The following is a 27,692-nucleotide window of genomic DNA, read 5'->3' as shown; positions in this document are numbered from 1 at the left end:
AAAGTGCATCTTGGCCCCTTGCCTCCTCTTCCATGCGGATTTTCATGATCAAAGTCTCAAGAGAGGTTTCCTTTTGTTTGTGGCGCATAGTTTTTTGAAACTCCTTCCATGAAGGTGGAAGTTTGTCTATTATGCCACAAACAATAAGATTGTCTCCAATTTTGACTTCCTCAGACCTGAGCTCTCCAACGATCATTATAAAATCTTGAGCTTGGTCTATCACTGATTTATCATCCACCATTTGGAAACGAAAAAATCGACTAGCAGCATATTTTTTCGCTCCAGCTTCTTCGGTATCATATTTACTCTGCAATGCTTTCCATATTTTCTTTGCACTAGAGTAAGTTCTATCATAATAATCATAAAAATTATCAGATAGACAATTAAGAATATAATACCGACACTTGAAGGAATCATTATTGTACTTTTCCACTTTCTCTTGATGAGAAATTAGTTCATCGTTATCCATGGAGAGGATGTCAACTTTATTAGGATTTTTTTGAGTCAACACATATGAAACATTGAGAAGACTTAAGTAGAAAAGTACTTTACCCTTCCATCTCTTGAAATGATTACCATTAAACCGAAATGGTTTGTTTAGATCTCCCATCTTGATATCCGCGGATTTTTCAATTGTAGCCATATTGAATCTCCTTAAAATTGTTGGAGAAATTATAAGATTACAAATTACAATTAAAAAATAAAATGAAGAAATTAACTTCACTTCTTGGCTGAGGCGCGGATATCTCGCTCTCTTTAAGGAGATTCAAGCCCACTGCAGTAAATTGTTTCACTGGTCCAGCAGTAGTCCTCTTGACTTGTCCCCTCCAGGATACAACAGCCTTATCACAAAAATGTAACTCAACAAACTCTGGACAAGAGTTGAGTTTAAAGCTCTACACAAAGAACACCTCTCTTCAACTAATAAGAACTCTCTTTTTTATATAAACTTAACTCTCTCAATTTTTTCTTCTCTTATTCTCCCTTCAAAACAAAGAAGACCTCTCTATTTATAGGAGAGAAAATCATACAAAGATGAAAAAATAATAGAATGCCATCATTATCATCATTTAGTGTACCATTATGATTTAGTGCACCATTATGATTTAGTGCACCACTTATTAGTGATAATTAAATTAAAAATACATAATAATATGATTTAGTGCACCACTTATTAGTGATAATTAAATTAAAAATACATAATGGAATGATTTAGTCTTGCACTAAATAAAGATGATAATGAAAGACATTTTTATGCACTAAAGAAAGAATAATAAAGATGACATTAAATGTCATCAATGGACAATTGCTAAAATTGCAATTTAATAAAATGTTAAAATGTTCACACACTAACAGTTTATGTCGCAATTCCATTTTAACTTCTAAATAAAAGACATTTCTTTTTCTTTTGCTCTCAATATGTAAAAGGTTAAAAAAGAAAAGGAAAAAGGATACTACTAACACGAAGAAATTCACCTGATTCAATGTTTGATTTTACTTCCATATAACTTCATTCATCTTAACATCATGTTATTAACTGGACATCAATTTGAAAGCCTTAAATGCTTCTTGACCACAGATACAGTAGCTTGCATGTCCTTATATAACCTCCCCTTTGACCATACATTTTGGAATTTTAAAATTGTGTTTGGACATGTATTTTTTTTTATAATTTTTTTAAAGATTGTGAGCGAAACCAATTTTTAGGAACTCAAAAATATTTCAAGATAATTTGATCAAATCATATGGCCAAACAGATAATCGTGTAAAAATGATTTAACATGTACTAATATTGATTTGGTAATAGCAGATAATTAATAAGTTCCAAGATAGTAGAAGATTTTTTTAGTGTGCATATAAGTTTTAAGTTGAATTGTTACATGAAATATGTGTTTTGGTTGGAATGAATAAATATCAAGGACGTCGTTGTTGGCCACAGATTAATTAGAAACTGAGTACCAAAGGAGCAAAGGCTAAGGCTGTAGTCTTATCCTCACATCTGCCACTGCCTTGTCCCTTCCAATCTCCTCCACCCAATTCATAATCCACTAACCAACCCCTACTAAAAACATCCCAATTCTCTTTCCTTCTTCACCATTCCCTTATTATCAATTCCATTTCTCTCTAATCTTAATTCATAAAATATGGCTGCTGCAGTAAGTGCTGCAGTTTCTCTTCCTTCATCCAAGTCCAACTCTTTTCCCACTAGAACCTCCATCATCTCCTCAGACAAAATCAACTTTAACAAGGTAAAATTCAATTCAATTCCAATTTATTTTTTGGACATTGTGATATAGTGTGTAATACTGACTATGGATTAATTTGTCATGACAGGTGCCTTTATACTACAGAAATGTGTCAGGTGGTAGTAGATCAGTTTCTATCAGAGCCCAAGTGACCACAGAGGCTCCTGCTAAAGTTGAGAAGATTTCAAAGAAACAGGAGGAAGGTGTGGTTGTCAACAAATTCAGGCCAAAGGAACCTTATGTTGGTAGATGTCTACTCAACACTAAGATCACTGGGGATGATGCACCTGGTGAAACTTGGCACATGGTTTTTAGCACTGAGGGTATGCTCTTAATCTAACAAATCATTGGTTCTTCTTTTGTTGTATAAATTGATTCTACATCAGAAATAGCCTCTCTAGCCTTTCACTAGGTAGGGGTACACACTCAGGATTACATTGGGTATGTTGTTGTATATATTGGTGAGCTGAATTAATTTTAATGGGTTGATCAGGAGAGGTCCCATATAGAGAAGGACAATCCATTGGTGTGATTGCTGATGGTGTTGATGCCAATGGGAAGCCTCACAAGCTTAGATTGTACTCCATTGCTAGCAGTGCCCTTGGTGACTTCGGTGACACCAAAACCGTAAGTTTTATATTCCTATTTATTCGAAAATTTTCACATATTTTGGGGCCTGCAATTATCATTTCTACCAACAACTATAGATGATACATTATACAAATACCAGAAATACTCATAGTTGTTTTTGGGCCTGCAAGTTTGCCATCACATGTAACTGTACGAATTTGAGATTAGATAACTCTAGGGTGATACATTAGACTAATTTCTAATATTACTCATAGTTTAGGGTGAACAAAAGTGTCTGAACTTGAGGTTTTCTTCAGGTTTCCCTGTGCGTCAAAAGGCTTGTGTACATCAATGATAAAGGGGAAGAAGTTAAAGGAGTTTGCTCAAACTTCTTATGTAAGAATCAAAGACTCCCTAATTTCATAGATGATGTTAAGGTTTATCTGTTTTATTTTAGTTTGAATGTTCCTAATATATAGTAGGAGTACTAGATAATGCTTGGCCTGTACATATGTAACTTCAAATGTTACATATTTCAGGTGACTTGAAGCCTGGAGCAGAGGTCAAGATTACTGGACCCGTTGGCAAAGAAATGCTCATGCCAAAAGATCCAAATGCCACCGTTATAATGGTGAATTTTATTTGTAGGTCCATTATTGTCATCTAAGATATATCTGCTGCTTTTCAATCTGACTATGCGGTCTTTCTTATTTGAACTTGTCTCTCAGCTTGCCACTGGAACTGGAATTGCTCCTTTCCGTTCATTCCTGTGGAAAATGTTCTTTGAGAAACACGAGGATTACAAGGTACACAAAATAAACATTTGTTTGATTGTTTTTCTTCATTCTTAAATTGATTGGCTTCAGAACATGCTAGGGAAATGAAAAGAACTAAAAGAAAAAATTGCTTGGTTACCTCAAAAGTCTTTTCTTGGATGTGTCTATTTAAGTGTTCTATCTAATGTGGTCAAATTACCGATAAAAGTAAGAGTTTTAGATGGACAAAATCGTGAACTGTTGAGTGTTGTCTGAGTCAAGGATGAATGTTCATTAAACATTTAAAATATCCAACATTAGATACTCAAAGGTTGTGGGATTACATTGGGTATGTTGTTGTTATTGTAGTTTATTCCAAGGTTCGGCAGAATTTCATTGTAGTCATATGTAGCATTTTCTTACCTCTGATCATTAATCTGCTGAATGACATGGATTTGGTGTTATGTAGTTCAACGGTTTGGCATGGCTTTTCTTGGGTGTTCCCACCAGCAGCTCACTACTTTACAAGGAGGTGATTTTCGAGCATATCAATCTCTACTATTCACTCTGCTAAATCAAAGTATTTCTAGCAAAGTTGATCAATATGTTGAGCTTGGGGCTTTTCATGTTGCTCTGTTGTAGGAATTCGAGAAAATGCAGGAGAAGGCCCCGGAAAACTTCAGATTGGACTTTGCTGTGAGCAGAGAGCAAACAAACGAAAAGGGTGAAAAGATGTACATCCAAACCAGAATGGCTCAATATGCTGAAGAATTATGGACTATGCTCAAAAAAGACAACACCTTCATCTACATGTGTGGACTTAAAGGCATGGAGCAGGGAATTGATGAAATTATGTCTTCACTTGCTGAAAGAGATGGTAACATACGTCCAAACTGTGTCGTCATTTTTTTCCACACACATTAATAAAATCCTCATAATTTACTCATCCACTATAAATATGGATTCATTGGACAGTCGGAACTTATCTTACCGACCCCAACTTGCTTGGGATTAGGGCATGTTACTATAGTATAAATATCGATCCGAGGCTTACATTTTGCTGTACTTTTGAAGGTATTGTCTGGGCGGACTACAAGAAGCAATTGAAGAAGGCAGAGCAATGGAATGTTGAAGTCTACTAAATATTTTTACTTTTCTTTGTACAAATATGAGCCAACTTTATGCTTCTCTCCCCTGCATCCATGTAGATAGGTAAATTTTTCCTTTTGAAATCTTAATTTCATTTTTTGGGACTTCCCTTTTTTTTTTTGATCTTTCATCTGTATCTCTTAATGAATCAGTGTATTGGCATTTGTCCCTCTAAAAGGTTGAATCTTGAGGGCCTGGATCAATAACATATAGCTGAATCAACCTCAATCGCAGTCTATGCATAATGAACCTGTTTTTTAATTTTCTTAATACTACTACAATATCCTTGTGTTCCTTGTTGAGGTATGTGTCAATTAGTTTTGTAGTTCTTTATGAATTTATTATTTAGAAAAAATATCTCTTTTTACACATAAATGATCAGAAATAATATATCAAAATCTTTATAATGTGGGTTTTCTTTTATTCAAATAGTCAAGGACTATGAAGGGAATTGCCATTATTTAAAACATTGGCTATCTTTTTATAGAGATGTCATCTTTTCTACATTAGTATTTTTGAGTAGTTCCTCTGTATGTTTTCGAAGTGAATTGCCATTATTTAAAACATTGGCTGTCTTTTCTACAGTTATATTTTTGAGTAATTCTTCTATATGTTTTCTTTTATAATTTTATTTTTGTAATCTTTATCGTTTTATGAACATTTTCAATTGGTGGTTGTTTAACTCTTAGTTAAAACTTTCACTTATTCGATTATTTGATTTTCTAGTTTGTAATCCTCTTACCATAGGTCTCACCATTATGAAAAAAATACAACTATTCCTATCACCAAACAAAACCTTGGATACGTTGCAACAAACTTAGATCCAAACCTAACTCAAATTAGGAACCGAAAAAGCGCTAACGCCGCCTTTTAAAACGCTTTTAGGGTTCCCCCTAGGCTTCTCTGTATTAAAAAAGAGAAAAAATCTGTTATAGAATTAGAACATTCTCAAGGGTTTGGGGACTTTGGGCTTGTGGAGAATCGGTTAACAATGGCGGTGGAGGCGTCGAGAATGACAGGGACAGTTTCCAAGTTCAATAACCCAAAGGGCTACGGTTTCATCAAACCTGATGATGGATCCGAAGATCTATTCGTTCATCAATCGGAGATCAAATCTGATGGCTACCGTTCCCTCTACGAAGGCCAGAAAGTGGAGTTCACCATGACTGTGAAGGGAGATAAGTATCAGGCTATTGATGTCACTGGGCCTGATGGTGCTCCTCTCGATAGTGGCCGTAATGGCAGGGGAAACAGTAACAGTCGCGGTGGTGGTGATTCCGGTTTTGGTGGTGGTGGTGAGAGTGGTTATCGGAGGAACGGCAATGATGGTGGATATCGTAGTGCTGGTGAGTGTTATAACTGTGGTAGGACTGGACATTTGGCTAGGGACTGTGATCGCAACAGTGGAGGCGGTGGCAGAGGCGGGTGTTATAACTGTGGTGTTGCTGGACATTTAGCTCGGGATTGTGACCGTAGTAGTGGTGGTGGAGGAGGAGCGAGTGGTGGTAGCTGTTACACTTGCGGCGGGTATGGCCACATGGCTCGAGATTGCCCGAGTGCTGGACGTGTTGGCGGTCGTGGCGGTGGGGCTTGTTATACATGCGGTGCACAAGGACACTTGGCAAGAGACTGTCCCGGTGGGGGAGGTGGTGGTGGTAGTAATTTTGGGAGATCTGGTGGTGGTAGTGGAGGAAGCAAGTGTTACAACTGTGGAGAGGCAGGCCACTTTGCTAGGGAATGCACTAGCCAATGTGTGAACTGATCATGTATATGATCTTCCTCTTTTTTCTCTCCATCCTCTTAGTACTTATTTTCTTTTCAGTGACATGTTTTTCCAGTTGTTATTTCATTAGCTATATGATCTGTTAAGTTTTTGGTTGATGGATTTATATACAAGTATATAAAAAAGCTAAAGGTTCAATTCTTGCACTTCAGGAAAATCTTTTATGCTTATAATAAATATGATACTATATACAATACACAGAGACACTCATATATTTGTGCTTCATGGGAAAAACTTGAGAATTCACATGATGCATGATGCTGATTAAGTTGAGTGACTTCAGTTGTGAGCCTGATAATAAGCTTGTCCTACTATATTGCCCTCTATTTGGAATCGTTGTGATCTCTGCTTGTGTTTATATTTCTATTTTTCTTATTTGTTTGTCGGGAATATGCTACTTTCTTGGTCAAAGTAACAACGACAACAACATAGCCAAACAGAACACTGGTTTGATTTTCAAATCAGCATTTTCATTGGCATCTAGTGTGTTGGTCTTGCAAAATGGTGCTCGTGATCTTTTCCTTTTATAAAAAGAGTTTGTCGTTTATGAAAAGAGTTGTCTTCAAACAAGTAATCTAGCAAAGTATTCTAAGCTAACTGTTCTGTTCTTGTTGAAGTTGGGATTTCCAAATCATCATTTTCATGGGCATCTAGCTTGTTGCTTTAGCAAAATGGTGCTCGTGATCTTTCCCTTTTATAATAAGAGTTGTCTTCAAACAAGTAATCTAGCAAAGTATCCTAAGCTAACTGTTCTGTTCTTGTTGAAGTTAGGATTTTTTCTAAAATTTGTTTTTCTGTTAGATCTATCTCAAATTAAAGGAATTTCATGAGCCAGAATCTTTCTCCACTTCCCTTGTAGTTCCAATCTCATTTACACTTACAATTATCACCTGTTTATGTTATTGCCATCTTACAAAATGGTGGAATGCTAAACATATAAACAAGTAAAAACGATTGAAATGGGAAGATGAGATAATATATAAAAACAACACTAACAATGACTTATTGGCAGCGTGGGAGATGTGGAAGAAAAGATTTGATCAAGTGTCTGTAGGTAGGGTAGGAGATATTGGCAGGGAAAGGCACCGGGGGGTGGGGGTGGTGAGAGATCACTTATAGAATATTGGTGTATCCTGTAGGTAGGTAGGTTGTCGATATTACATCTCCTTGGGGTGCATCCCTTTCACGGAAGATGGATCTTTCTTGAATGTCGGATATTTCGTGCACCAGGCTGCGTTTATTAGTAACTGCCAATTGAAGTGTTAGCTTGGTTTTTATTTTTCAGAATTAGTTGGGGAAAAATTTTCGCGAATGTTGAGTATAGTTGATTGACATAGAACCATATTCCTTATTTAGACTTTTGGATAACTTGATTGATCATGTGAGAGAGACTGGAAATTTTTGATTGATCATATAGGATAGACTTGTGGCTCCATAATGTCCTTTTGTTGAATAGTCTGGTCTTTCAAATTCTATGGTAGCGATGGTGCTATAACCCTGTGGTAATGGTATTATAGTTGTGACTAACGAGACAAAGTTCATACTAGTACTCTCCTCTTTCTCCAATTGGCTTATTTAGGTCTGTTTGCTTTATTTCATTTTTGCACATCTTTCTAAAATCATATGGAAATGAAAAGAGCCTTTTTGTTCTGGCTGAACTCCCGAAGATTTCTACTTTCATGTTATGTTCTTAAACCAAGCTTTCCTCCTTGTGGAGGAGGTGGCTGTTGACTTGGATCCTTGAATCTTCATATTAGTTTTGTCAAGTGCATCTATCCTTGAAATTTTTCCTGGCCACAGTCAAATAAACATTTAAACTGGCGGTGTCTTGCTTATTCGGTAACTCAGTTCATTTCTTGTTCAAGTTCTCCCTGGAAGTGTAGACTTGGAGCTAATAGTTGGACTGATTTATATTACGAAGTGATTCAAGATACTATGTGCTTAACCAGAACGCTTTTCGGCCTTCTGATTTTTTTCTCTAAGATTCAAAACTGGAAGGGAGATGAAGCGGAAGCTAGTACTCATAAACGTTTTTGTTCGATTTCTAGATGTTTGTTAAGAAGAGTTCACTTTTCATTTTAAGACTTACTTTGAGTCACCCGATCAATGTTTGTGCGTTATACGTTTGCCTATATGTGTGGAACATTTTTATTGCAAAGTTAAATGGGAGTGTTTGGGCCCAAGCTAATATGTAACTTGGGTTCAATTAAAGGCATTACACATCCAAAACTTATTCCTTCTACTCACACATACAATTTAATTTTCACTTTTTTCTCGTCCACTTTCTTGATCCTCAATAGAGCCTAATAGAATCATTGACTTGTTACAGTATATCATTTGTAAATGCTTAATGAATAATGGTAAAACTTTTGATTGAATGGTTTCTAGTGATTATTCCCTTTGGAAATAGTGCAACAAGTATTGTGTGTTAATAGCCAATCTTTTTTTGCTTTGCATCGTACCCAAAAGTTAATCCATACTTGCAGCAAGAGGAATCAGAATCACATGTGGTCTTCAATACTTTTTCATAAATAATTACAGCTTTCAAGTAGTTAAAGCCTACAATTAAACTGCATATAGTAGAGGATAAGCAACTTTGATTACCACTTTTGTGTTTCCTTTTTTAATTTTTTTGTCCACTATGAAAAGATCTTAGTTTTATATTTTTTAATATTGATTCTATCTTCGGCCTATTTAATCTGTTTTTCGAGTTTTTGCGCATTTTAGGAATATATATTTAATAAGCATAATTATAAGTAAGTGTGTGTTTAAATTACCTTTTAAAAAAATATATATATATTAACAATTGAAATAACTACTGTAGTAATATATTTTTAATAGGAGAGAGCATCAACTAGCAACCACTTCTCCATTTCGATTTTAATCTTGGGACAGAATCACAGAAACCGTCAAAACATATTAGAAACATTACTTGTTTGCTCCTTCGTTTTATTTTGTTTGTCTTATTTTTTTTTAATTATAATTTTTCATGTATCATATTTAAAATCATAAAATTTAACATTCATTTTTAATTCAACATTATGTTTTTATTACTCAAAAGATTTCTTTTTAATTTTTTAAAATTAAGTACAAAAAATTAAAATAGAATAAAAAACAATATGAATGGTTGCGGGTGAGGGTTCAGTTCACTGGTTTCAACTTGCTTCTTATCTCTACTATTTGACCTTTTCATACAGATGGGTCCCGCCAAGTGATGAACCTCACGTCATTGGGCCTTCTCTTCCCGTCCAATTAAACAGTCATTAACTCCCGACCTTCCCCATACCCAAAAGTTCCCCCTCTTGTTACTTCTCTTTAAACTCTGTAATTACCTTAAACCACATTCTATTTAAACCCCCCCTGCAATCCCGCTCTTAAACACATACGATTAGTACTACAAAGCATTCTTAAATAAAGTTTAAAATTACGAATTAGCTCTCCTAATCCCAAAGCTCTCTTCTCTTAATTTACAACCCATTTTGAGCGGAGCCGACCTTACACTGTGGCGGTGTTGTGTTCCCCTTTTAACGTCGGTCCAAAGTTTTCCCTATAAATATCTGACTCCGATCCACATTGCCAACTTATTACAGAAAAACAGAGTATTATCATTACAATGGCGAAAACTCAAGTTTTTCTTGCCCTGCTCACTTTATATTTCCTATTCTTAATTTCAGGTAAGGTTTTGGTTGTGGTTGATAATTGTTGTTGTTGTTGTTGTGAAGTTTGATGTTTTGGTATTCATTTTTGTTCATTTTTTGGAAAAAAAACAGGGGTGTCATCAGCAACATTTACATTAGTAAACCAGTGCAGTTATACAGTATGGCCGGGGATATTATCCGGTGCTGGAACATCCCAGATTTCTCCTACGGGATTTCAGCTGAATCCAGGACAGGCCATTCCCGTTTCTATTCCGGCAGGTTGGTCGGGTCGTTTATGGGGTCGGTCTTTTTGTTCCCAAGATTCCACTACGAGTAAATTCACTTGCGTAACAGGTGATTGCGGCTCCGGAACACTGGAGTGCACCGGCGGAGCTGCTCCACCGGCGACTCTAGCGGAGTTCACACTCAACGGCGCAGATGGGCTCGACTTCTATGACGTTAGTCTTGTGGATGGTTATAACTTGCCCATGTTAATAACCCCACAAGGTGGGACCGGCGCCGGAAACTGTTCGGCGACTGGTTGCGTTGTTGATCTTAATGGGCCATGTCCGGCGGAGCTGAAGTTGATGAGTACCGGTGAAGGTGGAGGCGAGTGCGTAGCGTGTAAGAGTGCGTGTGAAGCGTTTGGGGATCCAATGTATTGTTGTAGTGGGGCCTATGCTACACCTGATACATGCAAGCCGACGGATTACTCGGAATTCTTCAAGAGTTCATGCCCACGCGCATACAGCTATGCGTATGATGATGGAACCAGCACATTCACTTGTGCTTCTGCAGATTATGTCATCACATTTTGTCCTGCTCCTTCAACTAGGTACATATATACACATTATGTTTCTCCAATTTCCTCATCAAGTAACTTCATATCTCCATTTGAATTAACTCAACTAAACTAGCGTTGGATTTAGAAATATATGTACACACATATTTTTTTGACCATTAAAATTTAATTAGATATTTTAATTTTTTTCAAATAAATTACATGTTCAAACTCAACTTCAAATTGCAAAATTTATAGTAGATATCTTTCTTTTTAGTATTTTCAACTAATTTCTCTCTCCTATATATAGGATCATGAGTTAAGGTTTGAGTTTTAACTAATCCTTTATACGCAATAAACATAAGATGTATGATAGAAAAGAACTCTTTAACCGTTAACTATCGGTATTAGCATATTTACAATGCACTTTTTGTAACAATTAATTGTTTATTCCTACTGTATTAGGAGTGCCATGTGCATTATTAAGTCAAGATGTAGTAACATGCATATGCATGCAAAAGGGCCTTTTTTAGGTGGACATTTGTTGAACAAGTAACATGGTATTACAAATGTTAGCGGATGATGGAATTGAAGTTGTGTATCTCATGATGTCGGAAATGGGAACATATGTGATGTCTCATATTACCGTTTGATCATCTATAATGGGTCACATCAAAAAAGGATTACACTGTTGGTTTGATTTGAAGCAAAACCTAAAGTTGATATAATAGAGGGTGTTGGGACCCATGTGCGTTGTACCATACATAAGGCTTTCATCTTTGGCTTGATCTCATAGTCCTATATTTTTTTAAAAAAGGTTTTCATATTTGGTAGATTGCTTATGTCCCTAACAAATCGAGGCACCGTCCATGCCCTAAGTATCCATGTTAATATTATGTCACCTTAATTAAATAAAAGATGGTGCTAATATATATATAATATAATGTTGCAGTCAGAAATCATCTGGAGGACAATACGCTGGTGGTGGCAGCAACGTTTCATTGGTCAGTAGCAGTGGCATTTTATCCTCTGGTCCATTACCATTCTTAACAAGCTTGATGATCACCATTCTAGCAACCCTTTTTTTGTGAATTTCTTTTCTCTAAGAATTGAAGTGGGGCAGTGGACAATCCTTCAAAGTTATTGTTGCCGGCAAGCAGAGAATATACCAACTTTTGCATGTGAACTCAAAAGGCCAAAGTCGGCCAATTTTTTGGACACTTTCAACAATTGGTATCCATGTGACGTGAGAATCTCTGTTTATTGTTTTTTGATAATTAAAAAAAACAGCAGCAGCATGAATATAGACCAAAGGGAACAAAAACAAGGACAATTTGCCGATGCATATATATATATTAACTGGAATTATCTCGAGTACTAATTAAAGATGGTTGGTTGAGATTAATTAGCATTCAGATAGGTTTTGTAAATAAATAAAATTAAGTGTAGACAAGGTTTGGTGGCGTGAGACTAACATCATTTTTATTTGTCAAGTAATGTCCTTATTAAAAAGGATTTCGTCTTGTAACTTATGATGGATCAGTGTGCATAATTTTGATATTATCTTTTGTAGTCTAAAATTGACCGCCGTATTTAGTTTGCCTTGATGATGTTAGTAGGGTAATATAACCTTATCTTATAGGTAATATAATAAAGGATGGACTCACCATGATCAGCAAAAACAGAATACAAAACGGCCGCCAAATTGTTGAAGTCTCAAGTACATGTATGTCAATATACTATTCCTCGGTTCAATATTAACTGAATTTTTAGAGTTTTTTTCATTGTTCAAAATAGTTGAGTTGTTTAAAATTTAAGAAAAATATTTGATTTTTTTTATGTTTATCTTTTGTATTAACGAAGATTTGTAATTTTTTAGGAATTAAACTACACTAGTTATAAAGTTATACTCCAATAAGAAGTTATTTATATTTATAATTTCATATTTAATTATTTTTATGAGGCTGATTAAACAAAACATAATAAAGAAAAATATGATTCAAATTTTGTCTTTGAATACTTTTAATATGTGTGCATTATTTTAGAAATTCAGTTAATATGAAATAGAGGAAGTATTTTTTTATATATATCATCGGATATTTTACACTTTGTAGTAAGTATTTTATTTAATTTTGCTCATAACATAGCCGAAACAGAAGAATTTAGTTCTTGCAATTATACACTGATAATTATTCAAAGCAATCACCTAATTATCCAAATTTTCGACAAAAAAATCCTCAGCCATTACAAAGTCAAATTTACTTTGAGAGATCACTCCCATCACCATGTGGATACAAAATTCAATTGACGTTTGCAAGCAGCTTAGGCTAAAATAATATGATCACATCCCCATTAAGGAAAAAAAGATATACACAATATGAAAGCGTCCACTAATATAACAGTAGTAGAAATTCTAGTTGGAGATTAATCAGTCGGCCGGCAAATGTGAAGTAAGCATTAATTCTCAATTTGATCTTTCACGTACGATGCTAGATATAACATAAACCTGAAGAGATAAAAAGAGAACAGATAGAAAAGCTTTGCCACTTCAGAAAGTCCTCAAATTGCAACATACAAATTTTGTGTGTCGTCGTAGATAATGCATTGTATAAAGTAAATCATTGCTTTTGTGTGTCGTTGATCTATATCTTCATCTTTCCTTTTATACTAATTCTATTGTAAGTGGTAATCTGATAAGACAAACCAAGAAAAATAACGAATATTAAGGGAAAGGAAAGGAGAGATACTCTATTTTTCTGCAGGCGTACAGTATCTTACATGCCAAAAATAACGAAAAATTACCCAAATACATATTTTAATTATTTTACTATAATGTCTAAAATTATCTTTCATTAAAAAAATTTAAAAATTCCGTTTTGGATACATCACTCCCTCTCATTGATACAATCCTATCGCCTTCTCGGATACATTCCTCTTCTCTCGGATAATCCCTCTCCTTTGTATCCGGATGTCTCTATCCCCTCTCTGATGCATCCCTTCGCTCGGATACATCCTTCCCCTATGTATTCGAAAGCAAAATTCATAAATTTTAAGAATTTTTTGTAATTTTAAAAAAAGTAAGAAAATAATATAATTAGCTCTTATATGTAAATTTAAAATAATTCCAAAGTTGAGAGGAGGTAGCAGTAGCACCGTGTGCTTCAACACTTTATATTTGATGCTAACATTACATAAAATCTCAACTTCTCATGGCGGTTTGTTGTGTCGTATAATATATATATATATATATATATATATAGTAAACAAACAAATAAAACAATGATTTTTACGGTACGTAGATCCAAAATGCTTACTTCCGTCCTAACAAGGCACCGGCCCATGCTCGCATTAAGTACTATGGTGTTATATAATACTAATAAATTTTGCAGTCAGTTATCAACTGGACAACAGTACGGAAGTTGGCGATAACCTTCATTGCTCACTAATTACGTACTCACTACTAATGGTATTTTAATCACTACTAGTCTACTACTGCTCCATTGCCATTTTACAGCATATTAATTTCATGTGTGGTCATAAAACTTTACCTATTATTATAGTAAAATTACATCAAGAAGAAGAAGAGCAGCCAAGTTGTAAAAGCCTTATTGCCGACTTAAATGGTGGAATATAATTTAATTATGGTAATTTTCATCGAAGTTGTTTGGTATTATATAAGAAAGAGTGTGGACAAGGTTTAATTAGAGGCAGAAGACATCATTTTTATATTTGTTAACTAATGCCAATAGATCATGATGACAATTAGAAAAGGATCGAATGTCTAAGATATCATTCTTGGCCTAGTTTATGTAGGGTCAATATGATTTTTAAGCACATTCTTCTTATAATCTAACTATGTGGGTGTGAACGGTCACCGTAATTCCTTTTGGTTTGATCATGACCTTACCTTAAGCAATTAATTAAGAAAATTGAAAGACCTTGTGTGACAACTTGACTCTAATTTAATGAAAGAAGTTGATCTATCCATTTCGGACAGAAATTGAACTATTTGAAATTAAAAAAAGAACTCATATCAAAAGATATTTTTAGGTCGAGGATAAAGAATTGATGTTAATCTAATTAATATGGGCATCTAGTTGCTTAAGTAATTGGTTTTGGTTTAGAGTGTGTGTTTAATGAACATTCGAAGGAGTCCATAATCACATTTTCTCCCGTTTGTGTAGTACGAAAGGGCAAGGTGACTGGATGCAATTGTTATTAAAAACTTCTAAAAATTGAGTGTGAAACTATCATATTTTAGAAAAACTGCCTCCCTTATAATTTAATCCTTTCAAAATATGTCGACATCAATTAATTGGAGACAGAACGCTTTCGTGCTAGCTATGATTACCTAGTTGAAGATACATTTTAGTGGCAATATTAGTGATGATAACCATTCAAAACAAAGCAACTAATTTAATGTAAAACTATAACACCATAGCTATTGTTTAACTATAAAGGCAAATTTGCTTTGGCAAACTCCACCAACGTGCAGATTAAAAAAAAGTTCATGAGCAAACCATTAAAGGTAAAAAAAAAAATAGCACGTGAAATTCTTACTGAAAATAGAAAAGAAAAAGAGATTAATGTATAGGAATGTAGCCCATGTAGAAATTGAGTTGCTTTTCCCACGTCGGGGCATCGTGGTTCTGAGACGTGTAATCCCCAAATGTCCATTTGCTTTCACATTTTACTGGAAACGTTTAGAATAATTTAATAACCAATGAAGTGAAGGAGAGAACTAGAGTCTAAACTCCACCAATATGCAGTAAAAAGTCCCTTTTCTTCACGCTGAAAGACTAATTATGAACAAATCCACATTAGGCAGTTCACCTATTAAGGGAAAATAGCATGTGGAGAAAAGGTTAATCTATAAAGCATCCACTAATAGCTGAAATTCTTATTTGAGAGTTCCACCTTTCTCTCAACTCTAAAGCTAAATCATTCCCAATTATAAGATGAAGAGATAAATAGAAACCAAGATAGAAAAGCTACACCTACAATGCCAGATTATAAAATCAAAGTTGCTACATATATTGCTGTAGATAAAGAATTAAAGTTGTTCATCATACCTTTCACCTTCTTCCATCAGCAGCCAACATCGCTATTATATTTATTTTGCATTGTGTTGTAGTCATTCTATAGCCAATGGTTATCTGATCAGAGTAAGAAAAGCGAAGAGACAAGAATATCTGTGAATTCACAGCCGTTTGTTAACTATAAGCAGCTAGCTATAAGCATGAAAGTAGATTGTTTTTGCACAATTATAGTCAAACAAATGAAAATTCAGTTATGCATGTGCATTAAGCCTTACAAAGCTGCCTTCTTAACTACGGGGAATCCTAAAAATCGTCTCCAAGAGCTACTGTAAACAGGCAGAAATAAGTTCTTTTTTTCCAAAATACTTTTGGGACCAGGGGAAGCTTCCTTTTTCATTATTACAAGAGAAAACACCCTAATTCAAGGAATAATGAAGCACAGATGCTTTGTGTAGAGTTAGAGTTCCATGATGATGGACAAATAAGTTAATGAGCAATGCTAGCACAATTGTGGTTTCATGGTTATCCCTTATTTTCCATCGAATTTCTATGGATGTATTTGAACATAGTTAACATGCAGAGAACAAAGAGACTGCAATACAAGAAAAATGCATATTAACACAAATGTGAAAAGATGAGTAAGATCATGACTTGAGGATAGAAAATAAAAGGTGTTTAAGCAGTAAACTCAAAGCAAACAAGAGTTTTTACATTAGCCTAGATGACTTAAGATGGCATATCCATCTTGTAATGACTGCATACAAATGCAGAAGCTTTAACTTACCAAGCCAAATTGCAAAGTTTCTGGTTCTGTGTCTAGCCCATAGGACACTGATGAAACCATCCATGTGAAAGAATTTTTTGTAGACTTCCTCGAAGTACTACCTGAAACGGATTATGACTAGCTGGCTGAAAAAAATGCCTAGTGTATTTTAAAAACACCTCACCTAAAAACAGAGAAAATTGGCCAAAAGTGGTGAAACTCAAGATGTGGGAAGTTTGTTTCCCAAGAATGAGAACATTACATACTGTAAGAGATGCCCTCTGTATGGCACCACGTGGAAACAGTTGCAGTATGGGGGCAAAGGCAGTGCAATGGAAAATTACAAGGTGAGAAAAAGATCATTCCATTGTCAACTAATTTGTTGAAGAGTCTGTTAGAGTTGAAATCCAATATCAGATTCAGTAAGATGTGAAATATGTTGGTAAGTGCAGAAAAGAAGAAGAAGAAGATGTCTATCAGAATTTTCGTATAGAGTATTCTGAGGATTAACATATATATATATATAGCCTGTTTGCACCTTTTAAGAAAAAACACCTGTTGGGAAAATGCTTGCCTGTTGAGAAAAGGTTTGCAACTTTTCGAACAAGGTTGCAACCTTTCAAAAAATCCGTTGGAAAAACGGAGGGAAATATTTTTTAAATTAATCCGGGAAAGAAAGAAACGGGCCGTAGCCGTAGCCGAGCGAGCCACGACGGCGCGAGGGGAGACCCTCTTCTTGACCCTTTAGCAATATGAAAGGAGATTTTTTCTTTCCACCACCTATGTGGGACAAATGCTTATTTCATACAGCAAGAGAGAACAAATCATTTTTTCCTCCACTTCTTTTCCCTCCATTTCCCATTCAACCTATCAACTAAACCCAACAAAATAAACATTATATCACAACATGTGCTCCAGTAAAGGGATGGAATCTACAAAATTTAAAATTAACTCGGATTGAAAAACTATATCAACTATGTACACAGGGGACATGGACAAGCAACTAAATAATGCTAAAGTACAAGATATCAATGAGTAAAGATAGGACGGACCACCCATTCAATTAGCTCGCACCTCTTAACAAATCAAGCAACAAATTTCCTGGAGCGGGTATCATTGTGGATGGTTTGGAATCAGATCGAACAGAAACACATCCCACATAGCATAAGAAACCACAAACTCTTCAAAATGACGGACGGAATCAGTGAGGTCCTACTGCTGCTCTTAAAGAGGTTGGTACATATGGTGACAGGGAATACATGTGTGCATTTTTCCCATTTATAATACGGAGAGAGGTTAGTTAAACAATTTCAATAAATTGAGATAGATAGCATCTAGAAGCCAGGGAAATTCTACACTCATGAAATAGCTCCAGGAAGGTTTTGGGAGCTCTTTTACTCTCTAGCACCTTAACTTGGTGTGTTCTCCGTTATTTGCATTGTGATGGTTCTCCTGAAATGCTATGATATAAAAGGTAAATTCATAATAAGTAAAATGCTGAACCTTATATGATGGAAAGCAGCTAGCTAAGCGAAGCACTCATTTCAAATTGCAGACTGAAAGACTATACAAGTACCAAATGTTCAAAATTTCATACCACATAATCTCTCGAACTGAGTAATATGAATCAACTAAAAGCTGTTAATACACCGCTTTCCGCTAAGTGTTTGCAAGATCAATCTCTTATCTACATTACTACATATACCTGAATCGGTGAATCCTGATAATTAGGTACTAGTATAATATCGGAGAAATGCAAAATCGATGAACATTCCTTTGTATGTGCTTAAGATAGAAGAACAATTGAGGAAAAACCTTCATCCTCGTCTTCAAGAGAAGATTAATAATTGTAATCAATTAGTACCGGTTTCGTTGAAGTTTTATCAGTTTCTTGCGAGAATAGCCTAGCGAAAAACAAATATATATATCTAGATTGATGACTGCAGATACAAGAAATCATCGTTATGTTAGCAAACCTGCGTCCTATATTCAAAGGAAAGAGCTTCATCCATTGTCGCCGCCTCGTCGAATTTGACATATCTTCAGAGTAATATTCAAGTTCGAAATTAATTCAGAGGTTGCTTCACTTTACCACCATAGAACAGAGGTAAGATTAAAATTACTCGGTGGAATTCGCCGGTGATGGTGCGATAGGCTTCGCGTTCGGGAAGACGCCAATTCTGTTTGGACCCCAGAATTATTCAAAACCACGTACGGACCCATTAGCTTCGTAAAAGTGCATATATGCCCCTAGATTTGTTTCGTCATGCATATATGCTCTCATAGTTTTCTTAAAACTAAACTTTTAACTTTAATTTTGTGATTTAAAGATATGTAAAATAGTATATCAAATGAAGATCGACTCGACTGTGAGCATTTGTGTTTCACACTGGACAAAATTTTATATTTGCATTTACAAAAGTAGAGAGGGGTTTAATTTTAAGTTTATAAACTTGAGGGACACAATTACTATATTGGCTCATAGAGCTTAAGAATCCTTATTACCACGCCGCCCTCCACCTTAGTGTCACCGCCGTCCACCCTCGCAATCGCAAAATCCCTGATAAACTGAACAAACAGTGAACTTCCCTCATGGCGGCCCGATGATGATTCCCCCACTCAGTCACTGAAGACTCATATCGAAAATCAGCATTACATTCTTTACCGAGCCATGAAACTCCTACATTATCCAATCTTTCGTTCAATCTATTCAAAATCATTTTCTTCCTCTCGGGAAATGACGGTATCCAATGAGATCCTCAACATCATCGAAAGAGTGGATCCACTGGAACCAGCACTTGACAAACTAGTTCATTTCGTCTGTCCTAATATTGTATCTTCTATTCTTGAAGAACAACGAAACAATCCTGAAGTGGGTTTTCGATTTTTTATCTGGGCTGCCAAACGAAAGCGATTTCTGAGCTGGGTTTCGAAAAATTTAATCGTCGATATGCTTGCAAATGATGGTGGTTTCGATTTATACTGGAATGTTCTAGAGAAACTTAAGCTTTCTGGTATACCCATAGCTTCTAACGCTTTTGCAGCTTTGATTTGGGGTTATTGGAAGGTAAATAAGGCAGAAAAGGCTGTTGAGGTTTTTGGTAGAATGAAAGAGTTTGATTGTAAACCTAATTTGTTTACCTACAATATGATTCTTCATATTACGGTTCAAAAAGATGCGATTTTGTTAGCTTTAGCTGTGTATAATGTGATGTTGAAGTTGAATTCGCTGCCCAATAGTTCGACTTTTAGCATTTTGATTGATGGGTTGTGTAAGAGTGGCAGGACTCATGATGCCCTCACACTGTTTGATGAAATGAGCGAAAGGGGTGTATTGCCTAGTAAGATTACCTATACGGTTATTTTATCAGGGTTATGTCAGGCTAAGAGAACTGATGATGCACATAGGCTGCTTAATGTGATGAAGTGCAGAGGATGTAGGCCGGATTTTGTTACTTACAATGCCTTGCTTAATGGATTTTGTAAAGTAGGTAGGGTTGATGAAGCACAGGCACTTCTTAGGTCTTTTGAAAATGAAGGTTATCTAGTGGATATAAAGGGATATACATGTCTGATTGATGGTTTTGTTAGAACTAAGAGAATTGATGAAGCACAATCTGTCTTTAAAAAATTATTCGAAAAAAAAGCCGTTCCCGATGTTATATTGTACACAACTATGATTCGGGGTTTATCTGGAGCAGGTAGGGTGAAAGAGGCATTGGGTTTGTTAAGAGATATGACAGGGAGAGGAGTGCAACCGGACACTCAGTGTTATAATACTCTAATCAAGGGATTTTGTGATGCTGGCCTCTTAGACCAAGCTCGGTCACTTCAGCTAGAAATATCAGAAACTGATTGCTTTCCAGACGCCTGTACTTACTCTATTCTTATTTGTGGAATGTGCAGAAATGGCCTCATGGAGGAGGCTAGGCATATTTTCAGTGAGATGGAGAAGCTAGGATGCTTTCCTTCCGTTGTAACTTTCAATTCTCTCATTGATGGTCTTTGTAAGGCTGGTGAGCTTGAGGAGGCTCATATAATGTTTTACAAAATGGAGATAGGTAAAAATCCTTCATTGTTTCTTCGTCTCTCTCAAGGTGCTGATCGAGTCCTTGACAGTGTAAGCCTGCAAAAAATGGTTGAGAAATTGTGTGAAACAGGTAAGATCCTTAAAGCTTACAAGCTTCTTATGCAGTTGGCTGATTCTGGAGTTGTACCAAATACAGTTACATATAATATTTTGATCAATGGATTATGCAAATCAGGAATAATTAATGGTGCTTTAAAGCTTTTTCAAGAGCTTCAAGTCAAGGGACATTTTCCCGATTCAATTACATATGGGACACTTATTGATGGTCTCCAAAGGGTTGATAGGGTAGAGGAGGCTTTTAAACTCCTTGACCAAATGAGCAAGAATGGCTGCAGGCCGAGTGCAGAGGTCTACAAGTCCCTTATGACTTGGTCCTGTAGGAGGGGACAGATCTCTATTGCTTTTAGCCTTTGGTTGCAGTATTTGAGAAATCAAGCTGTTCGAGATGGCGAGCTGATAGGGTTAATTGAGAAAGACTTAGAGAAAGGTGATCTGGAAAAAGTAGTTAGAGGATTGCTAGAGATGGACCTAAAACTGGAAGACTTTGACTCATCACCTTACAACATTTGGTTGATTGGGATGTGTCAGGAACGCAAGCCACGCGAGGCTTTGAAGATTTTTTCCTTACTTATGGAGTTTCATGTCATGATTTCAGCCCCAAGTTGTGTAATGTTGATTCATAGTCTTTGCGAGGAAGGACACTTGGATCAAGCAGTCGAGGTTTTCCTATATACTTTGGAGAGAGGTGTCCGCTTGATGCCACGAATTTGCAACAAATTGCTTCAGTCCCTTCTCCGTTCTCAAGATAAAGCACAGCATGCTGTTGATCTCTTGGAAAGAATGAGGTCTATGGGCTACAACTTAAATGACTGCCTTCATAGTGGTACAAGATCTCTTTTTCGGCGATGGAACAGGAGGGGAACAGAAAATCTATCACATGGATAAGGTTGCTTCTCAGTTTTATCAGGAGTAATTCAGCACCTCTATTTGGGAAGAAACCCACCGATGTTCACAAAAATGAGGGTTCTTTGTGAATCTACTGGAGTTGATCACTTGGTATGTAGTCCTGACTCAGGACTGTTTGATATATGTCAGTGATTTGACTTCTGCCTGTTGTGCTCTATTTGGTGAGGCTTAAATTTATATCTACCCTGTGCAGGTCCTGGAGTTGGGAATGGATTTTCATACCAATGATTTGAGTGCAATTCTTGCTGTGAAACTGAGAAAAAGGTTGGGCTTTGAGATGTGGGCAAACTGCAAAGTTGCATCTGCTGGGCATGCATGTTGAGGAAAGGTGATTCACTAATGACAATTAATATTTCCGGTCAGTGATTTTGGGGTTGATTTTTGTCAAGATTTTGAGTTGGGGATTATTCAAAGACTCAATTTTTAAGACTTCTGATCTACGGTTTTGTTGTAGTTCAGAGGTTTTTGAATTTGTGGGGTTTTAAAAACTACGTACTTGATTAAAATTCCATCTAGTACTTGTATAAAAATTCCTCATGCGGCATCAAAGAACTAGATGGAGTGGGTCTTGTTGATAAAAATGGTATACCATTATCCAGTTGGACTTGGAATGTTGATCTCTCACCTTTTGATGATGCTCTTGATGAATTATGGATTGGAATATCGAGTAAACATGGTCAACTTGATGAACAAGATGGATCTTATATGAGTGAATTACTCAGAAGTGTACAATTGGTTACAGATGTTATGATAAGTCTTGTCAAAGAGGATTATAATGGCGGAATCTGAAACTGCTATAGAGAAAGATAAGGTAACAGTAGGTGAAGAAGAGATTAAAAGGAAGATGCTCCTGATTGAAAACATGTCTATTAAGTTAGAGGAAATGGAAAGATTTGCTCTGGGTACAAATCTTATCCTGACTTAGATGCGGCAGAGAGTTGCAGATTTGGTTGAAGAAACTTCTAGACAGAGGCAGACAGCTGCCGAAAATGAGCAGGAGCTTTGTTGTTTTAAGAGAGACTTTGAGTTCTGAAATCCTATGTCAGTAGTCTCATTTGTGTGAGAAAAACAATTTGGTCATATGTATAGAACCAATTTCGGGATTGGGCACAGTATGAAAGATCTTTTAGTAGTCTCATTTGTGTGAGAGAAACAATTCTATCATCAGAAAAGCAATTCCAGACTATTGAAAGGCTTTTTGAGCGGTAAGTATTCCCCTTTCGTCAAAGACATTTCCATAAACCATAACATGCTGACCGAACTATTTCTTTATTTCCTGGCTATACAATGTGTCTGTGATGCATGAAATTTAATATTAAATATATCATTTTGCTATCACTTTGCATCTTAATACTTGCCGTGCAACTTGCTATAATAACTGGAATACAGATATTCAAGCACAACTTCTTCCTGTGTGTTCACATAATACTTGCCTTGCAACTTGTGTATAATAATTGCAATACAAATGCACAAGTATAATGTGTATCATTTGGTAAAAAATGTTGTGATAGCTCCACTAGATTACTACCTTGTTTCTCTTGTTTGACTGCTTGTCCCTTTTCGTGTATAAAATATTGCTTTTAGGAATTAGGAGTAGTATATATCTGTGTTTCACCTTAAGGCAGCTATTGATTTAAAGGGAGTGCAAGCATCGATACTCATAGTTGTTCAACTGTTCTAAACTTTTCTTTGGGTGTGGTTGATTTAGATCATTAATACCATGCTGGACTCTTGGACAAGCTTAGTGCTGTAACGTCCCTTTTAAGCTATCAGGCTATTGTAGGATCTTGTTCTTGTAATGATCCAGGGCCGTCATATTTCTCTTTTTCATTATTATCCAGGCTTGGGGTGGGATGGGGGATCATTTGAATCTTAACAGTGTTGGTCATTTTTCACTGCTAAGGGTTTAGACCATTTGAAATTAACAATGCATTGTTTACATGATGTTACAGGGATAACTGAACCAAAAAGAAAAAGAAATCCAAATTGTTGCTTATGGAGTTATGTATACTTTATTTTTGAAGTGTGTTTTGTTGCACTAACTCCAGATGTAAGACAGATATACCATCCGAAAACACTACAAGGGGTGAGAAATTAGGTAAAAGATTAAGAAGTGATTGGAAAAGTTTGATTATTCCCTCGAGTTTAGTTGAGAATTTATACTAGCTACTAGCATACAATATGGTAAGATACTGATTATAGGGAATAAACATCTCTTAATCTATGATTGATGTCTCCTTATATGGTTTTAGACAATTCTCACCATATGAGCTAGCTTTTGAGTTGGGATAGGGCCAAGGTCCATTTTTTTAATATAATTATTTATGAGAAATTAGAACAATCAGTCGAAGGAGCAGTGGTTAGAGCCTTTACTCTATATAAAGTGCATCTGCTCCAATGGTGTACATTGGCCAAAGAACACAAATTTAAAAGAATCTATTTTCATAAAATTACAGCTTAAAAATTGAAGTTCTCAATTTTACTTTTATTGTTTTGTATATGGGTGCCAAGAGTTGCAGAGTGGCACCCCAATAACCATATTGGCCAGTCCTGGTTATTCTGTGATGGAGCATAAAAGCATATCAGTCCAGAAACTAAAGAATCTCAAAGTATAAAAACACTTGATGATGGCAGAATGAAATAGTTGAGAATAATAAATCTTATTGAGGCCACAAAATAAGAAAGAAGATTTTACTGCTGCTAGTTTGTAACACCTTAATCCAATTTAAGGCAATAATACGTGTCAAGTTCGGGTTAGTGACGATGAAACTCGATCTTAAGATCATATGCCTACTCTGAGACCATGTTAACCCATGTGTACCGCATCATCTAAAAATTTAAACTATTACATATAAGACTCTCCTGATTATCTTTTTCAGACTGCAACTAAACATTTTTGTACTTTTTTAAGTTTTTCCCCCAAATGCCCGCTCCACTTAAGTCTCCAACCCCCTTCTAAAAATGAAAAAGAAAAATTGAAAAAAGAAAGATTTTATCTCTTAAACTAGAGTAGATACCTGAAAACTGCTTCGATTTGACTTCAAATTGGAACATAAGAAAATATTTTGAGATTGATTGCAGGTCCCTCCTCTGGTTACTGGATGATAAACTTCTACCTTTAGGTGTACAAGTTATCCATCATTTTCTTTTTCCTTTTTACATCAGTATATCTCCAAGTGGAGTATTATTCAAATCCCACATAAGCAGCTTATTTACTTGTTTTTTCTTTTCTTTGGTGAACAGAGATTGTTCCATTAATATCTGTGATTTTAGGGATGGCCAGAGGCTTGATATGTGGCTGTCTTGAAATGGGGATCTAGATTAGATCTTGCCGTAACTGTGTTGACTCTGGCAAAAAGGTATATAATTCTCATGTTCAATTTGTCATGAACACTAAATTAGAATGTAAGAATCAAAGATTTCTCCGGTATCATCTTCTTTTGCACCTGAAAATATTTTGAATTACTCATTATACTATATGGGCGCATGCACTAAATCAAAATAACAGTGCTGAGGAATAGGCGTAAGTTATATTGAAAATACGGAAGATAAGTGAGCTTAAATTCAGCAATTTTTAGGGCGCGGAGCAGTCATATGAGAGCAGAAGTGTGGTTAGTGAACAGGATAGCAAATCTGCTGTGATGGATAAATCTGAATAAAGCTCCTTAACCACTGAATCAGCTGACGTATCTTCAAAAGCTGAAGATAAGTTATCGAAGGGCAGCGGGAGACTGGTAAATGGGTACACCACCCAAGGAGTGAAGTAGCACAAGTATGGGAACCAAGGGAAGTTTTAAGTCAACCTCAGGGGGCTCCTCTCACTATAGTGAATGCAGGTTCGATGAAAGTGCTAATGGAAGTAAGCTAGATTGTCCAAGCCGTATTCACAGGGGTTTACATAAGATCAGCTCGCTTTTCCAGATAAGTCCAAGAAAAGAGGATGAGTCAGGCAATCTTGGAGAGCCTGATTCATCTCCACACGAGAATCTTAGGGCAGTTAATGCCAAGGAAAATAGAGTGAAGATTATAGTGGATGACACCATTTCCCCTTCATCATTGGCAACAAAAGAAGATGGAAAAGAGCGTCACAAAGAGGGGGAGTGAGACACAAGGCAAAGAAAATCCTTAAACATGCTGGCCTGTTGTGGTGACATAAAAAAAAGCGATATCGCGGAAATCATCACGAAAATCTAAAGGAGAACTAGAATCATCAGAAACAGATAGACTGAGCTCTGTGAAATCTGTTTCTTCTGATGCAGAATCTCAACCTCATCAGTTGATTCACCTCTGAGTTGTTTGTGATTTGACGTACGGCTGATTTAAGGACACCAGACAACTACTTTTATTTGATTAAGTTGTCCTCTACTTGAATGCTGTCATTCATAGGTGCAAGATACTTTACTTACTATTATAAGTGGATGACTACAGTAGATACATCCAGCTTTCTTTACTTAGTGAGAAGTCCTAAGCTCTTTCTAAGTTTAACATATAGAGAGTTTGGAAAATAAGTAAAATCTCCAGATCAAGAGGTTGAGGTCTGAACTCCAGCCGAGACTACGTGTCAAGGGTGTTTGATTTCATGCTCCTAAAGATAGGAATGAAACATGAGCTGTCGGGTGTTCATACTCCGCTGCAGAATGGGGTGTTCGGAAGAAAACACCAACATATAGTTAAAAGTCCGAGGTGAGTTCTGAATGTGTTATAACAGGATGGTTTTCTCACTTTCCGCCATTGTTCAGTCTCTATAAGCAGTTGATGGTTCTTGTTCCATTTTACTTGTATATGCTGTTCCTGCCTGTAATAGCTTCATGCCGGCTAAAGCAAAGCGGTACCATGAGTTCAAAGTACAATGTTTTTGTTATGGTTTCAACTTCTGTATACCATGGAATTTTTGAGGAAGATCAAATGCGAATTTTATCTTTCCTTATTGGATTCCTCTTCCCAGTATAACACACGTTAAAATACTCGTTTATCTTGGTCAAGAGTCCTTTCCCATTGTCGTGTTACTTATTTCCTACTTAGGTGCCTTTGGCTTACAAGCCAACTCTACACTACACCTTTACTTGACTCAGCTAGTTACACATTGCAAATAGCATCAAACTGCTTGGTATTCACAATCAAATTCAGTTAAAAAAAATTAAAAAGGAAGATAAAAGATCTGGATACTTGGCCAGCACTTATAACTGGGCTGGCAAATCTTGATAACGTTAGAAAAAACAATGCTAAAGGCTGCACTTGACGATTGCTGTATAAAACGGCTTCATTGAATCTTAATCTTTTCGATTCGAGATTCCATCCAGTTACCATCTTGATGACCTCTTTCAGCTTCAACTCTTTTTTTTTTTTTGTAGTTGACAAGGTTAGTTTTTGTAGTTGACGAGGTTGAAGGTGTTTGGTTTTCCAGTAAAATGTTTTCCATCAGTAAGTGGATCCATGGCTTCTTCTATTAATTTCTCTCTTGATGTAGTACTATGTATTGAGGAGGGTTTCCTTACCTCGGTTTTAATTTGTGAATAACAAGTTATATCAAGATTAGTTGAGGGGCACGAAAGCTGGCCTGGACCACGGCTATAACAAAAAGTTATATCAAGGTTATAATATGGGAATAAATTAATGTGGGAATTAATTAATCAATATATCATTATCAATACACATTTACTAAGGTTAAAGTGCCCAACTGAAATTAACCTTAGTTAAAGTGGCAAAGTGAACGTTATAGACTGCTTTAGGAGGCTATCTATATATATTAATCTAGTGTTTGGCCATAAATTTTCAAATATTTATGGGGGATAAAATTTGGGTGAAGTTTGAATTGAAGTTTCAATGTGTTTGAGAAATATTTTTCTCTTTTTAAAAAATAAATAAAAATGAAACATGATTTCTACCCATAAGTTATAAAATTATTTAAAATA

At 35.9% G+C, this 27,692-nt stretch overlaps 4 protein-coding genes, 1 long non-coding RNA gene and 1 pseudogene across 13 annotated transcripts; 5 read left to right on the top strand and 1 right to left on the bottom strand.

The window, feature by feature from the left end:
• Positions 1-1,930: 1,930 nt before the first annotated feature.
• On the top strand, positions 1,931-4,948 carry LOC129873451 (ferredoxin--NADP reductase, leaf-type isozyme, chloroplastic). 3 transcript variants are annotated; one of them, XR_008762720.1, is made up of 10 exons: positions 1,952-2,249; positions 2,335-2,569; positions 2,740-2,873; positions 3,134-3,212; positions 3,356-3,447; positions 3,545-3,622; positions 4,041-4,103; positions 4,214-4,448; positions 4,646-4,783; positions 4,899-4,948. XR_008762720.1 is itself a non-coding variant. In XM_055948549.1 (9 exons), the coding sequence occupies exons 1-9, from the start codon at positions 2,145-2,147 to the stop codon at positions 4,711-4,713; spliced, it is 1,089 nt and encodes a 362-aa protein (XP_055804524.1). In that variant the 5' UTR covers positions 1,931-2,144; the 3' UTR covers positions 4,714-4,948. The 3 variants fall into 3 exon arrangements, 1 of the variants encoding a protein (XP_055804524.1); XR_008762719.1 differs by having other exon boundaries at positions 4,873-4,948; XM_055948549.1 differs by having other exon boundaries at positions 1,931-2,249; positions 4,646-4,948.
• Positions 4,949-5,339: 391 nt separating this feature from the next.
• On the top strand, positions 5,340-6,649 carry LOC129873454 (cold shock protein 1-like). The gene has a single exon (XM_055948552.1). The coding sequence runs from the start codon at positions 5,712-5,714 to the stop codon at positions 6,480-6,482; it is 771 nt and encodes a 256-aa protein (XP_055804527.1). The 5' UTR covers positions 5,340-5,711; the 3' UTR covers positions 6,483-6,649.
• A 3,055-nt stretch (positions 6,650-9,704) lies between these two features.
• Positions 9,705-12,652, top strand: LOC129873452 (pathogenesis-related thaumatin-like protein 3.5). 2 transcript variants are annotated; one of them, XM_055948551.1, is made up of 4 exons: positions 9,708-10,177; positions 10,274-10,420; positions 10,496-10,976; positions 11,875-12,651. In XM_055948551.1, exons 1-4 carry the CDS (start codon positions 10,117-10,119, stop codon positions 12,011-12,013), a joined length of 828 nt encoding a protein of 275 aa, XP_055804526.1. In that variant the 5' UTR covers positions 9,708-10,116; the 3' UTR covers positions 12,014-12,651. The 2 variants fall into 2 exon arrangements, with proteins under 2 accessions (XP_055804525.1, XP_055804526.1); XM_055948550.1 differs by having other exon boundaries at positions 9,705-10,177; positions 10,274-10,976; positions 11,875-12,652.
• A 2,663-nt stretch (positions 12,653-15,315) lies between these two features.
• LOC129871937 (uncharacterized) lies at positions 15,316-18,988 on the bottom strand. 4 transcript variants are annotated; one of them, XR_008762349.1, is made up of 4 exons: positions 18,701-18,981; positions 17,799-18,176; positions 16,746-16,846; positions 15,316-16,078 (listed from the first exon to the last, which is right to left on the bottom strand). It is a non-coding gene; the product is annotated as an uncharacterized LOC129871937 (long non-coding RNA). The 4 variants fall into 4 exon arrangements; XR_008762348.1 differs by having other exon boundaries at positions 15,318-15,755; positions 15,995-16,078; positions 16,746-18,176; positions 18,701-18,987; XR_008762347.1 differs by having other exon boundaries at positions 16,746-18,176; positions 18,228-18,988.
• Positions 18,989-19,130: 142 nt separating this feature from the next.
• On the top strand, positions 19,131-26,712 carry LOC129871935 (pentatricopeptide repeat-containing protein At1g79540). Of its 3 annotated transcripts, none has more exons than XM_055946759.1 (4): positions 19,131-21,870; positions 21,974-22,985; positions 25,024-25,139; positions 25,359-26,712. In XM_055946759.1, the coding sequence occupies exon 1, from the start codon at positions 19,396-19,398 to the stop codon at positions 21,757-21,759; it is 2,364 nt and encodes a 787-aa protein (XP_055802734.1). In that variant the 5' UTR covers positions 19,131-19,395; the 3' UTR covers positions 21,760-21,870; positions 21,974-22,985; positions 25,024-25,139; positions 25,359-26,712. The 3 variants fall into 3 exon arrangements, with proteins under 3 accessions (XP_055802734.1, XP_055802735.1, XP_055802733.1); XM_055946760.1 differs by having other exon boundaries at positions 25,289-26,712; XM_055946758.1 differs by having other exon boundaries at positions 25,024-26,712.
• Positions 21,832-25,884, top strand: LOC129872711 (uncharacterized; annotated as a pseudogene).
• Positions 26,713-27,692: the final 980 nt, after the last annotated feature.

This window comes from Solanum dulcamara, chromosome 11, assembly GCF_947179165.1.
Source record: "Solanum dulcamara chromosome 11, daSolDulc1.2, whole genome shotgun sequence".
NCBI classification, from domain to species: Eukaryota; Viridiplantae; Streptophyta; class Magnoliopsida; order Solanales; family Solanaceae; genus Solanum; species Solanum dulcamara.
This window is presented reverse-complemented; position numbering and strand designations above follow the sequence as displayed.

What these genes read in the sequence shown, in the direction of transcription:
- LOC129873451 (XM_055948549.1), top strand. Translation starts at nt 2,145, where the DNA reads ATGGCTGCTGCAGTAAGTGCTGCAGTTTCTCTTCCTTCATCCAAGTCC. An exon ending in ACAAAATCAACTTTAACAAG is followed by an intron (nt 2,250 to 2,334) that starts GTAAAATTCAAT and finishes TTGTCATGACAG; the next exon opens with GTGCCTTTATACTACAGAAA. An exon ending in ACTTCGGTGACACCAAAACC is followed by an intron (nt 2,874 to 3,133) that starts GTAAGTTTTATA and finishes GGTTTTCTTCAG; the next exon opens with GTTTCCCTGTGCGTCAAAAG.
- LOC129873454 (XM_055948552.1), top strand. Translation starts at nt 5,712, where the DNA reads ATGGCGGTGGAGGCGTCGAGAATGACAGGGACAGTTTCCAAGTTCAAT.
- LOC129873452 (XM_055948550.1), top strand. Translation starts at nt 10,117, where the DNA reads ATGGCGAAAACTCAAGTTTTTCTTGCCCTGCTCACTTTATATTTCCTA. An exon ending in TTTCCTATTCTTAATTTCAG is followed by an intron (nt 10,178 to 10,273) that starts GTAAGGTTTTGG and finishes GAAAAAAAACAG; the next exon opens with GGGTGTCATCAGCAACATTT. An exon ending in TGTCCTGCTCCTTCAACTAG is followed by an intron (nt 10,977 to 11,874) that starts GTACATATATAC and finishes ATAATGTTGCAG; the next exon opens with TCAGAAATCATCTGGAGGAC.
- LOC129871935 (XM_055946759.1), top strand. Translation starts at nt 19,396, where the DNA reads ATGAAACTCCTACATTATCCAATCTTTCGTTCAATCTATTCAAAATCA.